We start from the raw sequence: 14,616 nt of genomic DNA, 5'->3' as shown, positions 1-14,616 counted from the left end.
CTGTCTCTGTCTCCCTTGCTGTGTGTCTCTCTCTCTCTGTATATGTGTGTGTCTGTACGTGTGTGTGTGTGTCTTGGCAGCATCCATTAACAGAGTCTGCTGGAGCCAGTTCAAACTAACTACCGAGAAGTGATTGTTAATTTTCAGTGTGAAAATTTAGACCTCAGAAATTGAAAAATACTACCAATCAAGGCTTGATTAATAGTTTTGTTGATTATATAGACTTAAGAGAGTGATGGAAAAAATGTTAATTTTTCAGATTAAGGCTGAAAGTATTGTATATACATTCTCTCTCTGGAAAGAAGTTTAATAAACCTTTACTAGAATATTTTTGCATGTTTGTGCATGTGTGTGTGTGTATGTGTATGTATATAATACCCACATACAGATTTACATGTATATTTTTTTATTTAAGTATGTAGATATATTCATATTTGTATATAGGCCATGTCATATTACTAGTAAGGAATACCAAAGTATATTGTTTTAAGAACAACTTTGAATGAATAAGTAATTCTAACAATTATTTTTAAAAAATGGACATATGAAGGAAGATGCTATTTGTATTCAGTGAAAGAACTGATGAAAAGAAATAGGTTTGGAATGATCATATGGGTGTGTGTTTGTGTGTGTGTATGAAATATATCTATGTATGAATGTATGTGTGTGTATGTCTAATTTTGGCCATCTCTAGGATAGATGAAGAAAATAAGGGGAAAAAATTACATGATATTTTTATTAAAAATTTAAAAGAGGTAGCAGTTATACATAATAAATCTGCAATTTTGTGTGCAATCATCTTTTTTTAATAATACTATGACATGGACATGCTTGTTTTATTCCATAAATTAAAATTAAATAAATAAAACTTTAATAAAAGGAATAAAGCATATCATCAGTGAAATGTATGACAGAAATAGAGAATATGTTGCTTATGTGGCAAGAACCAAAGGATGACACAGAGAATGTCAGAGTGCATCATGTTGTCTGGAGACAATGAGAAAAAACTCATCATTTGGGAGGACATTTTGTGACAAATTTGGGGGATGGTGTTGATACTATTTCAAGAGAATAGGTAGGCATGGAATGATTGTGGTTATGTTTCAGTGAAGGCAACACCTGAATTGATGGGATCACAAATCCACTGGAGTGTCATATATTGATGAGTATAATGATGAATATCATTCTTTGACTATGTATGTTTCTACAAACATGATTTCAAAGGAAGTGAGTAGAATATCTGTCAACATTTCTTTGTGCAACCACTAAAATAAAAATGCTCAAAGCTGATTTCTTTGATATTAAAGCAATGGCCATATCATCTCTAACCTGCATTATACTTAATTTTTCTAGTAAATTAACACAATGTAGTCCCATCTCTTTCCTCTGTCCAGCTTACTCCTTATCTTTAAGCAAAGGAGCATGACTAGTCAACAATCATTTATCAAAGTCTTACATATATCAGGCACAAAGATAAGTGCTCCTTCCAGGAGTTGGGATTTCTCATAAAATAATGTAAATATCAGAAAAATTCCAAGTTCTGTAGACTCAGACTCATTCAACTCAAGAAAGCACCTAATTATTGGATGCTGACAGTCTCTAATGAGTGGGGAGTTGCTTAGTTTCATGAAATACAGGTTTACGAAAACTTCTCTGCTCATGCCTCATTATGGAACAGAAAGCAAGGAGAAATATATTTGTCTACAAAGACACAGTTAAAATTGTGTAACTGCTTCTTTTGTACTTTGTTCTCTTCTAATTGTTAGTTAACTTACAGTTAAAGAATTGCTTCAAGTCAAGATAGTTATGAATACATTGAATTGTATCTACCCTGTGAATGTACTTTCAACATAAGTCATCTCTGCTGGCTGCCAATATTGTTTTCGATTTCCATCTATTAGATATATGATCAAGCATGTCAAATTTGCCCTGAGTAAGAAAGCCAAAAAAAGGTCATTTATTGGAAACATTCTCACAGCTATTAATCCAACAACCCTAGTCAGATTTAATGTTCAAAGGCATTTACCTACAAAGTTAAGCAGATGCTTTGAATTGCAAGTGAATTTTGTTCCTCTGTTATCTTAACAGGACATCTGTTAAAACATCATCCCAGGAAGGTAATATGCTCAAAATTAAACAACCTGCAGGTTGCCTTGTGATTTTTATATGGAACTCTGACATTTAAACCATTAACTAACCCAGTGTGGAAACTCCAACTAAGCAATCTTAACTGCTGCTCATCATGATGTATTGTTTACAATATGTTATTGTAGACTTTTGCATAATTGTTTCTTTGCTAATTAATTTGATTTTCAATCAATAAATAATGCTACTTCAATTTGAGATAATATTAAGATTAATGAAGATTTTATGATTTGATTAATAAAATTTTCACTCAAAATTGAGACACATGACATCTCTTCTCTCTGATATTTTTTTTGTTTTCTTTAGTGCTTTGAGATACTCCTCCATCTTGATTCTCCTCTATACTATTTAACTGCTTCTTCTCAGGCTTTGTTAGATCTTCATCCAAGTCATACCTGCTGACCATGGGTGTCCCACTATCCTATATTGGGAATCCCTGGTCTTCTTTCTCTGTTTTGCTTGGCGATCTTATCAGCCCCCACAAATTCACTTATCATCTCCACACTGATTGTGAAATCTACTTACTCAAAGCTGATTAGTGTATGACCTTCTGTCTCATAAACTAATCTTCTTTGCTGACCTCCTGTCTCATACCACCAGCTGTCTATTGGATATCTCAAAGTGGCTATCCCATATACCTTTTAAGTTCAATATATCAAGACCACATTTATTATGTTTATCCTCTTTCCTATAAATTTTATTCTTACCATCAAAAGCACAAATACAGTTTTAATTGCTAAGGCTTGCAAACTAAGTGCCACCCTTAGTTTCCCACTACTTTTCACCCTTCCCCCCATGCCAAATTTATTTCCAAAACCTTTTGATGATACTTTTGAAACATGTATAGAATACAACCTCTTCTCTTCTATGATATTCTACTATTTTCATCATGAAACTTTCTTTTTAATTATTAAAGCTTTTTTATTTACAAAACATATACATGGGTAATTTTTAAAACTGACCCTTGCAAAACTTTTTGTTCCAAATTTTTCCCTCCTTTCCCCTACTCCCTCCTCTAGATGGCAGGTACATTTTAAATATGTTAAAATAAGCTAAATCCAATATATGTATACCTATTTATACAGTTATCTTGCTGCATAAGAAAAATGGGATCAAGAAAGGAAAAAGAAAACCTGAGAAAGAAAACAAAATGCAAGCAAACATCAACAGAAAGAGTGAAAATGCTATGTTGTGGTCTACATTGAGTTCCCATAGTCCTCTCTCTGGATGTATATGGGTCTCTTTATCACTGAATAATTGGAACGAGTTTGAATCATCTCATTTTTGAAGTGAGCCAAGTCCATCAGAATCGATCATTGTACAGTCTTGTTGTTGCCATGTATAATGATCTCCTGGTTCTGATCATTTCACTTAGCATCAGTTCATGTAAGTCTCTCCAGGTCTCTCTAAAATCATCCTGCTGAAGGTTTCTTACAGAACAATAATATTTCATAATATTCATATCCTATAATTGATTCAGCCATCCTCCAAATGATGGGCATTGTCAAGAAAACTCTAAAATGGGTTCATGAAAAATGATTCGTGTCTAAGTTTCAGCTACCTTTCGTGTGATAGTTTTTTTCATTTTATAACATGCAAAGTTGTTTTTAATGGCAGTTCTGTGATGTGGATGTGTTAGATAATTTTCTTTGATCCCAAATCTGTGATTTTATTGATACTGAGAATTCTGTGTCGAAACTCTCCACACTAATGCTGATTTGCATCATAGGAAGCTCATAGGAAATCTGTGGACTGAGAAATTTGCCAATGGATGATCAGAGATTAAAAAAACTTATACATGGTCACAGAGCTAGTATAGGTCAAAGACAGAAGTTAAATGTCTTAAAATTTTTCCTGACTTTAGGAGTTGATATATACCCACTATTCTGTGATTCTTCTCATATAAATATTATAGTCTTCATCTTACAGATGAGAAAACTGAAAATCAGAAAATTCTGATAACTCTAAACTCAATATTCTTTTTAACCCTTCACTGACCTTCATTTTATTTTGTAACTTAGGGAACTCAATAACTTCATGGAATTGTCAGAATATCATCTATTTTATAGAATGGTGAAGTCAGGCTTTGCTAAAAACATATATTCTTGAAACAATCTCTTAATAGATTTCTATACCAAGTTGGTTGATGCTTTAAATATTATTTTTTAATCTGTGGACTGTCTTATGGAGTGGTGTCTGGACTTAACTGATCATGTAATACCATTGGTAAATAATTACATATTTAGTTATTTATAAATTACATAATGTACTAGTGAACCAAATCTTGCCTAGTATAAAACTCACATATAAAAGCAAATTTAAAAGGATGAGATTAAGATGAAATTATATTTGATCTAAAACTTAATAGAGAACCTCTTATATTTATAATATAGGAGAGTAAAGCTGTCAGATCCACATTTTAGGGAAATCACTTTAGTACTCATATGGTGAATGAATTGAAAGGGAATAAGACTGAGCAGGCAGACCAATCAGGAGATTAGTTTTTGAGGCAAAAAATGTTGAAGATCTGAACAAGATGTAAGATCAGTTGGTGCAAAGGTGATTGATGTGAAGAAATGTAGTCTAAGAAATGTAATACATAAATACTTTGAGTATATACCTTTATATTTATATTTATCTTTAAATTTGTATAACTAGTGGCTAACATAGTGTCTGTTATGTAGTAGGCTTGTTGATTATGGACTTAGTCATGACTAATGACAAGATATGCTAACCAGTTGCATATGGATGGAGAAAATGAGGACAAAGAGTGGAAAATGACACTAATTGTCAACCTGGATGAGTACATAGTAATAGCAAAGTTGGAAGAGGGATAAGATTTGAAGAAAACAAAAAGTAAAGAGATCTGAAATTCAAACTGTACCTACTCATGCTAGATCATTCATTCTGATCAAACAAAAAAGAAATTGGGTCACAGGCAGGATGAAATTCTTAGATTGACCAAACACTGCTCCCAGACTACAGTTATGAAATGGACACCTGCTATAGACATAAAATGATGATATGAAATATGATTCCAAAAGCACCTGTGGTATTGAAGGTGCCAAAATCAAGAGTATATCATACGTGCTCTTAGGGCTCCAAGTGAGGCTGAACTGGAGAAATTGGGAGACTACACAGATGAAGGAAAATGCATAATCATGAAATAGGATTCTGTGGCAGACAAACTCATATATTGGATATCATGGGGACAGTAGTGTTCAATACATCTTCTTAGAGCATTTCAATTGGTTAATCACATACTCCTTTGAGTTATTCCCCTATTTAGTGGACATATTTTGGAAACCCATGATATGAGAAGCAGAACTGGTGAAATATGGATAATCAATGTGAAAACTCCAAAAACACTTGTTTTAATCCTTTCTTTCCCCATTCATTAGATAGCAGTTTCTAAAATACACATTATTGTTTGCAAACAAATTGGAAATTCACATATACAAACCCTATCTACACTAATTAAATCAAAAGAAGTTGTATAAAAACCAGTAGTTTGGGAGTAATGGGAGAAAATAATATGTTTCTTTTTTTCATTTGACATCCTATGTATCAGCAATAGATACAATTTCTGTATTCTCATTTCATGCTTTCATATATCTATGTACTTTCCATTCACCATTGATTGCTTGATCACTTCTGGCATTATATTACTTTAAGGGATATGAGGCAGACAGAGCAACTAAAAAATTAAATGTTATAATCTTACCTTTCTCAAACCCTTAGAGTGGGAAAAGGAAAAACACATATAACTTTGCCCTTTAGAGTTATCCTTTAGATTGTTTGTTAAAAGAAAATGATTAAATTTTCATGGACTCTGCTAAGACCAGCTTTGGGTTGTAAAATGAAAGACAGAGCAGATGCTATTAACTGCTTCATTGCCAAAGGGCCATTACCAACCAGGATGTGTTATAAAACTCTTTATGCTCTTGCAGCTATACGATTTCAAATCTTCAAGACTTAGAGGCTGCTTTCAGCAGCAAGTCCCTACCTTGACTTTCTCTGTTTGAGCATATGGGCACTTAATCATTATATTTCTGCCACAACTTGGAGTGCAGAGAGTGTAGTATTCATATAAAATTTTCATACAGCCATTTTCCCTTTTCTTAAACTAACCTGGCCCCCCCAGGGCTCCCTAGCCCACCTCACTGAGCCAATATGGGTAAATATCTGCTCCACAATTTTTTCAGGTGATTATTCAAAAAAAAAAAAAAAGGAAAATGCCATTAAAACTCATTCTACTGTGGAATTTCTTTGAACAAAATGGATTATGGGGGAAAGCAGAGATGTATAAATTAGGTCAGGAATTCATCTTTGGTAGGCTGTATGGGGTTTTCCTGTGTGAAAGCAAAATGTGAGCTTTAAGAAGCATTCCTGTCTGTTCTTTTTGAGCCGCCTGAACAATTTCCTTTCATTGGTCATGGTACCTTGCTGAAAGGCTTGCCTGACAGCTAGGGGTGTAGGGGGGGTTACAGTGAGGCAAAGGATCAGAGAAATGCCATAAAGGAAGACAACTCTGTAGCAGGGCGTGCTGTGCCCGTATATGATCCCAATCATAAAACCATATGTCCATGGGAGCTTTAGTTGTTCCCAACATTATCACCCCCCACCCTGAGGCATTTTTGTCCCCTTTTTCATTGTTGGCATTGAAGTAAAACAAACCCTTCTGATTTTAGATGCATATAGAGCCAGATTTCAGCAAAAGACATTCAGTGATTGCTGCAAAAAAAGAATCAGCCTGATCTCCATTATGCATCCTTACCTCCCCTGATCACTGGTAAAGACCCCAATCAGCTCTGCAGTGATACTTAGTGGAAATCCCTTAGTTCCTCCACTCCTTTAAGCAAGTGATAATCTCATGGTACTAAAAACGTAGACTTCTTTACAGGTTTCTTTGACTCTAATAAGGAGTAAACTCATCCCATGGCCTCTGTTCCTTATAGTCAATTTCAAGAAGCAAAAGACTTTAGGAAAGATTTACTTGTAAAGTAAATAAGTTGACTTATTTGATAAAAATGGATGGATTTCCATTAAAAAACGATGGTGTTTTCTTTTTTTTTTAAATTCCCAAGCTATGTTACTCTACTCTATTAAGAAATGAAATAATTCTTTATTTCAGTAACTCTATTTTCTATTGAGAGACAGAGAAAGACAAAGACAGATAGACAGAGAGACAAAGAGAAAGACAGAGAAAGAGACACACAAAGACAAGAGGAAAAACAGGGAAGGAAGGAAGCCTTTATTATTAAGATGGAATTTTATTAAATGGTTCTAAGAAAATGCTGTGTCAACATGTCCCTTGAGGATCATGGGATCCTAGGAAATCCCTAGTGGAAAATAAAGGCTAATATTCTACATCCCCAAAAGATATTAGGTATTTTCTATTTCAAGTCTATCTGGTGCAGTATATGTCTAGTCCCTGACATATTTTGCTTAATAGGAATAAATACCCAGGAGAATAATCACAGATCTGGTAATATATTTTCTGTCTTTTTTTCTTAAAGTAAACATGGAAAAAAATAAAATGTTATGTCTGTATGTGCATGTATATGTGTGTGTACACACCCATTAGCATGTACATATGGATATGAAATAAATATTGTGATTTTAGATTACACGCTCCATTTTTCCCATTCCTATATGACTCGAAGTACATGTGGATTATTTTGTTAAAATCACAATAAGATGTAAATAAATATAAGGGAGATTACTGTGTATTGTAGAGAAAGTTAGCCTTGTAAGTATGTATAACTTTGACTGTTTTTGACACCTACCAGCTTTGTGAAGGTGGTAAATTCAGTTAGCTCCTCAGTGAACCAGCAACTTTCTGAGATGAGAAGTTATAGACCAAATGCCAGTCCTGATTGGTAGATGGAATTTTCATGTTAGGACTTTCCTGCATTCAAAAAATTACAGTCCTGAACCATAAGCTTATTATATAAATTGTAGTCTAGAGCTATGTTGGAAAAGTCTAATGACAAGATAACACATTTTTTTTTCTGCCACAGAAACCTTCTAATCTGATTTTTACTAAATCATAAAGGAGTGCTGCCTTGTTGGCAGAACCCTATCTATAATGGAATCATAAAATCATTGACTCATCACTGGAATGATCTTGAGATATCAGAACCTATTTGAGATATCTACTCATTGCATCAATTTATAGATAAGTGATTTATCCAAAGTTATACAGTTGGTAGAGATAGAATTTGAAACCAAGGCCTCTTCATCCAAGTTCAATTTTCTTTCCACTGAATTGTGCCACACTGGTTATTAAGTATCCAAAGATAGATGTAGTGAAGGAATTTATGGTATGAAGAAGATATGATCTATGTCACTGAAGTGAATACATAAATTAAGTCTGTTTAGAGGTATTCAATATTTATTAAACTAGTTTTGGATTGGAGCAAATTTTGTATAAGAATGATAAATGGAATTATTCTCTTTGTAATCTAGAAGATATTTCAGATTATCTTCTAATGGTACATCCATCCCAATTTGTATTAGCTGGAATCTGTATGCGGTATCACTCTCAAATTATTTTAATGGAGCCATTATAAAAAAAAAAGTGTTCTGAATGCTTTTATTTTAATGGCAAATTAAGACAAAGCCAATTTAGATTAAAGACACTCCTAATTTATTAGATATCAACTTTTTTTCTTGCTAGACTAAGACTATGTTTTAGTAAGATATAACTACTATTTTGAAACATATCTTCTACTCTTTGAAAAGGGAGAACTGGGTGATGGAGTGGATAAAGCTATGGTCTTGGAATTAGAAAGAGGGCATCAAATGTAGCCTCAGACACTAACTCTGAGACTCACGGGCAAGTCACTTAAAATGTTTGCCTCAGTTTCTTTATTTGTAAAATGAGTTGGAGAAGGAAATAATAAACAGCTCTAATATGTTTGCCAAGAAAATGCCAAATGCAGTCATGAAGAGCCAGAGATGACTGAAAACAATTAAAATGATCATTTTAATCTTTATTCATATATATATATATATCTATATACATATATACATATACATACATACATACATACATACATACATATGTCAAAGTTATAAATGGGCTAACCTGCCTTAAATTCTGACCATTTCTAGCTCATTGATGTAATACAATAGAAATAATTTGATGTAACATATTTTCAGTTATACTAAATGATCCCTGCTCCTGTTAGAAATAATTTTTCAGTTGGTTAGATAGACTTCTTCCTAGAGTAATTTTCAGAGTAGAGGGCAGATTATTAGTACTGAAGTTACTATCTGTCTCTATGTCCTTTCCTCTTTGAATTAATTCATAATCTCAGTAGAATCTGAAGTATATTCAGAAATTGCAAATGACCTTTCAAATGGATTCTTCTCAAAGATACAGAAATTCTTCCAGTCATGTTGATCATAATGTATCCATGCTTGCTTGTGATGGCTTTTTAAAACTTAACACATTGCAACCCTACACAATGTTTTGAGGCATTCTTCTCTTTTGATATCATTAGGTACTAGTGGAGTATTATAGATGTCCATATTTCATTTCTCTTCATTGTGACCAGTAAAGAAAAAAAATTAATAAAACCATTCACTGTTTCTTTTTCTACTTCTATTTAAAAAGTTAATCATCAATGCAATTGTTTAAAAAAGGCATTATCTCAATTAGGTTTATTAGTATAAAGTGTCAAAATATCATCTAAATTTGAAAAAATTTTTTTTCACCTGGTAAGGTAGAAAAACTAATATATTAGCCTTAAATATCAGTTCTCTGAGTCTCCGTTTCCTAATATGTAAAGTGAAAGTTGTGGAATAGAATTTTGAGTGGACAAAGTCAACAACTTGTGCCTGGAAAACTCTTTATGGGGCCCAAAATCTGTTTAAAATCTAATTGAAAAATATTTAATAAAAATATAAAGTGTTAATTTGTAGTTTTCTAAATCAATTTGTGGCCCACAGGAATTTTTTTTTTAGTTTGACACCAGTGGACTAGATGATCTGTAAAGTTTCTTCTGATATTTCATGCATCTATGCCTTACTATATTAACATCAACTTTATATCTGAGACAAACAGTAAATAGAAGTATAGTCAGCGGGTTTAAAAATATTCTCCAGTGTTGTTCTTTATTGCACTACACATTTAAAATCACATAAATCTGAATTCAAAATAGATTTGTAAAACCTAGACAGTTTGATAGATTTTACAACTAAAAAGTACCTTAGAAGACACATGCTCTTATAATCATATTTTTCAGGTGAAGAAACTGAGGCATAGAACAGCGATGCATCTTATTCAAGATAAGACAAGTTAATAGCAGATTCAGGATTAAGACTTAAAACAAGTGTAACATCTAATTTAAGCATTCTTTCCCCTCTACTCTCAAAATACTAATAGGAAGAGTGAAAAAACCTAGACCAATGGCATTCATTTTGACAAGCGTGGCACAAAGCATATGCGCAAAGCATTATATGTATAGAATATTAGATAGATAGATATAGATGCTGTCTGTTCACAGTATTGTGTGACAGAAATTTGAATACTATAAATGCACATAAAAGCTCATAATTCATTTTCACTTAATAGTAGAATAATATGTTGCCAGGTATAAATACTCTTAAAAGTAGAACCCCCCCCCACAATTATGAAGTCTATATGGAACAAAATTATATCCATAATGAAAGCTGAGATTTTTTCATATCATATACCCCAAAAGGGAAAATCACTTTTTTAAGCATGAGAAAGTATACAATAAAAATGTCTTTCAAAGAGTAATTTTGAACTAGATTTTATTTGTGTTTTATTTCTACTGTAAATAATATTACCCAGGCAACAATTCATTTTTAACATTCCCATATAAGTCATGTAGTGAAAGAAAACATAGACTAAAAAAAAAAGACTAAAACAAACAAACAAACAAAAAAAAACCTGAAGAAAAGTAAGGAAATAAGCAAATAAGGAAAATAAGCTCTTTTTCTGAGTACTGATAACATTTTTCATCTTATCTTTCAGAATATCACTCTATTCAGAGATCACTCTATTGCTGAGCATAGCTGAATTGTTCACAACTGATCAGCTTAAAATATTGCTCTTACTGTGTATATAGTACATTTCATTTTGCACCAGCTTATGTAAGTCTTTCCAGGTTTTTCTGAGAGCATCCTGCTCATCATTTCTTAAAGCACAATAACACTCCATCACAATCACATTCCACAGTTAGTTCAGTCATTCCCCAACTGATAGGCATACTTTCAATACCCAATTCTTTGTCACCAGAAAAGAGCTGCTAAAAAAGCCAAATAATTTAATTATAACAACTTTCTATATAATTGTTTCATTTTCATATAGGCAATATGTACGAAGGGAAATGAACAGGAAAGCCCAAGAAAAGGTAAATGATTTCTAACAAAGTTCTATTCTTCCTTTAAGATATGAATTGCCAAAAAAAAAAAAAATTCAACACCATTGTCAAAGTCCTTACTTAGAATATTTGTTTAAATCTAAATTGAATAAAGATGATAAAAAATATGTCACTCTCATTTTCCTTCACAAGTATAATCAGTGATATATCTACAAATCTTGGTATATTTTTAGGTAAAGAACTACCTTGGTCCAAAGTACAGAATACTACAAGTGAACACTGAGTTAGACTCATCTATCTAAAGATAGGAGGGTTCATAAAAAGACAACTTAATTTTAAGAATTGGCTCCTAACCCAGGACTGATGGCTGAAACAAGTTAGATAGTAAATTACCTTTGAGAGGTCCCCAGCCTCCAAGTAGAAGCAGATAACAAACACATTCCATGTAACCCAGAGGACTAGCCAGATAGCATACTGTTGGGAAGAAAGAGAGAAATGATATTTTACTGAGAGAACCAATACTTGATTCATTTTTTAAAATTAGCAATTCGAGATGTAAAGAAAATCAACACATTACAAACAAGAAAAGAAAAGAAGAAAATATTTTACATAGAGTCTCTTTTGTTAAAAATAAATAAAATAAATAAATAACCAACCAACCAAAACAAACAAACAAACAAAAACCCCACAAGACTATGTTTCAAATAATCACACCAGAAATTTGCTGTCACTTAAGAAGTTAATGATATTGTGTTCATACAGGAAGTACCTTAAGACTTGGTATTTTTCATAGAGCCTCCAATAAAACAGTATATAGAGAAGAAATGGCCAAAATTTCAATTCTCAGATTTTTTTATAACATAACAGTAATGTTTTAAATATTCCAATGGTGTTTCACTATTATTTACTACAACATATTACCATATATTTATCATAAAAGTTACCATATAACTTTACCATGGTATCTCACTTTCGTAATGCCCTTTACTAAATTATTGAGTATTAATGGAAAGCAAATAAAAATTCACATTATGAACATTTGAAAGGTACTACTTACAGAATATCAAATATTACATACATTTTGTCATTGGCAGGCATTCTTTTGTAATTAAGGGAAACATCTATAAAACAATGTTTATAAGATTTATTGAAATGTCAGTCAGTCCATCTCTTCACTATTCAATATCCTCAAATCTGAATATGCCCTTGTCTAACTTAAGTCATGGATCATTCTCACCATCTTCTTTCAGTTATAGGACCTTGCAGAATATGTACTTAAAAATTCTTGTTTTCAGAGTCATTATACACTTACCTCACTTCAGCAAACTGATCTTTTTATTCCTCCCTAATTGATTCCTTATTACTTTTCACAGACTCTTGTAAACCATTTTTTTCCTTTTTGAGCTTCACCTTTTTCTATCTCTTACAAGGATCTCATCTCTTAAAAAAAAAAGATCCTTTCATATGAGCTCCCTGTTCTCCCATTTTCTTCATACTAAATCATCATCTCATACTTGACATCATCTCACTGTCTACTCCTTTGCTGCAGTTTCTGACATAAGTTTTTTTTTTCCTTTGCTCAATTAACTCTTCTTAAATGCTTCTTGATCCCATTTGTCTTCTTCAGCATGTTGCAGCCTCAATCATCTATTCCCAATTCTCATATCTTCTATTTTTCTCTAGTAACTTATTCCTTCCTTTTTCTCAACCAAATACTTTAACAAATCTGCTATACCCAATATCTCCTCTTCTCACTCATTTTTCAATCTTTTATAGTACAGCTTCCAACCTCAAATCAAAGTGTTCTCTCCAAAACTACCATCATATCTTTTGTAATTGTTCATCCTTCTTGTCCTTATTTTGATACTGTGTGTTGCACTTTCCTTATCTGTCTTCTCTTCCTTCCTTTACTGGCTCCCTCTTCTCTGTGCAACCTTAATAGCTACCATGGGTACATGGGAGCAATTATCATTTCAACTATACCAATGATTCATAAATCTATATATACTGCCTAAGTCTGTCTTGTAAGCTTTATTCCTACATCACCAACTGCCTATTGAATATTACAAATTAGATGATCTAGAGACATATTAAATTAAATTCAATAGTCTAAAACTAAACTCATTAACTTTTACCCTAAATCCTCTTCTCTTCCAAATTTCTTTATTTAGGCCTCAGGTACCACCGTTCCTCCAGAATCTCAAATTTGTAATAATAGCATTATTCTGGATACCTCACTCTCATTCCACATAATGAATCAATCAACAGATCTTGCTGTTTCTGCCTTCAAAATCTCTCACACCATATTATTTCTCTCTACTACATACATACACATATACAGCTACCACTTTAATTTACACCTACATCATCTCTCATTTAGATTATTGCATCAGCCTCTTCATTTACTTTGTCTCTATAAATTCTAGTCATCCTAAACTGCTGCCAAAATATGTTTCCTTAACTGAGTAGATAGTAGTTTCCTACATCAGTAACTTAAGAATATCTTCAAGGGCAAAGAAAATATTGCATCATTTAATGAGCCTGATCCTTCCAGTGACAATCAATTCCAATGACTTCTCATTGTCTCTAGGATTCATTCATTCAATAAACATGAATTAAGAATTCACTATGTTCCAGGAAGTGTAATGAGTGTTAGAGATACAAAAAGAGTCAAAAGAGAGTCCCTATTCTAAGGGGGCTTACAATCTATAAATCTCATTTAACATTAGATTCAATTGAACTCTGATTGTGACAAACTGGTCTTCTCTCTTTTCTTCTTATACTATATCCTATGTCCCATCTCTATGTTCTTGCACGCACTATCCCCTCTGCCAGAAATGCACTCTTTCCTTATCCTAATCTCTCAAAATCATTCTCTTTGTTTAAGACACATCAGAGTATTACACCACATAGACATCTATTCCTGATCACTTTCTAATTCTCTCCCTGCCAAACTAGCATGTAGTTGTTTATATATATTTACAACCCCCATTACAATATCCATTTATATAATTAGTGCCTAGTACAGTGCTTTTCCTCATTAATAAATATTTGTGGATTGAATGAAATGTTCTACTGAAATAATGGGAATTTTTATTTAGGATTCTAGGAC

General features: G+C 32.6%; 1 protein-coding gene across 1 annotated transcript in view; it reads right to left on the bottom strand.

Moving 5' to 3' along the window:
• Window positions 1–14,616, bottom strand: part of NKAIN2 (sodium/potassium transporting ATPase interacting 2) — a 1,366,633-nt gene that overhangs the window by 614,095 nt on the left and 737,922 nt on the right. Inside the window, exon 3 of the mRNA XM_051997681.1 lies at window positions 11,898–11,978. Within this exon, the coding sequence (XP_051853641.1) occupies window positions 11,898–11,978 (81 nt within the window). The remainder of the gene's footprint in view (window positions 1–11,897; window positions 11,979–14,616) is intronic.

The sequence above is a fragment of the Antechinus flavipes genome, chromosome 4, assembly GCF_016432865.1.
Source record: "Antechinus flavipes isolate AdamAnt ecotype Samford, QLD, Australia chromosome 4, AdamAnt_v2, whole genome shotgun sequence".
NCBI lineage: Eukaryota > Metazoa > Chordata > Mammalia > Dasyuromorphia > Dasyuridae > Antechinus > Antechinus flavipes.
Note: the sequence above shows the minus strand (reverse complement) of the source record. Positions and strands in the feature narration are given on the sequence as shown.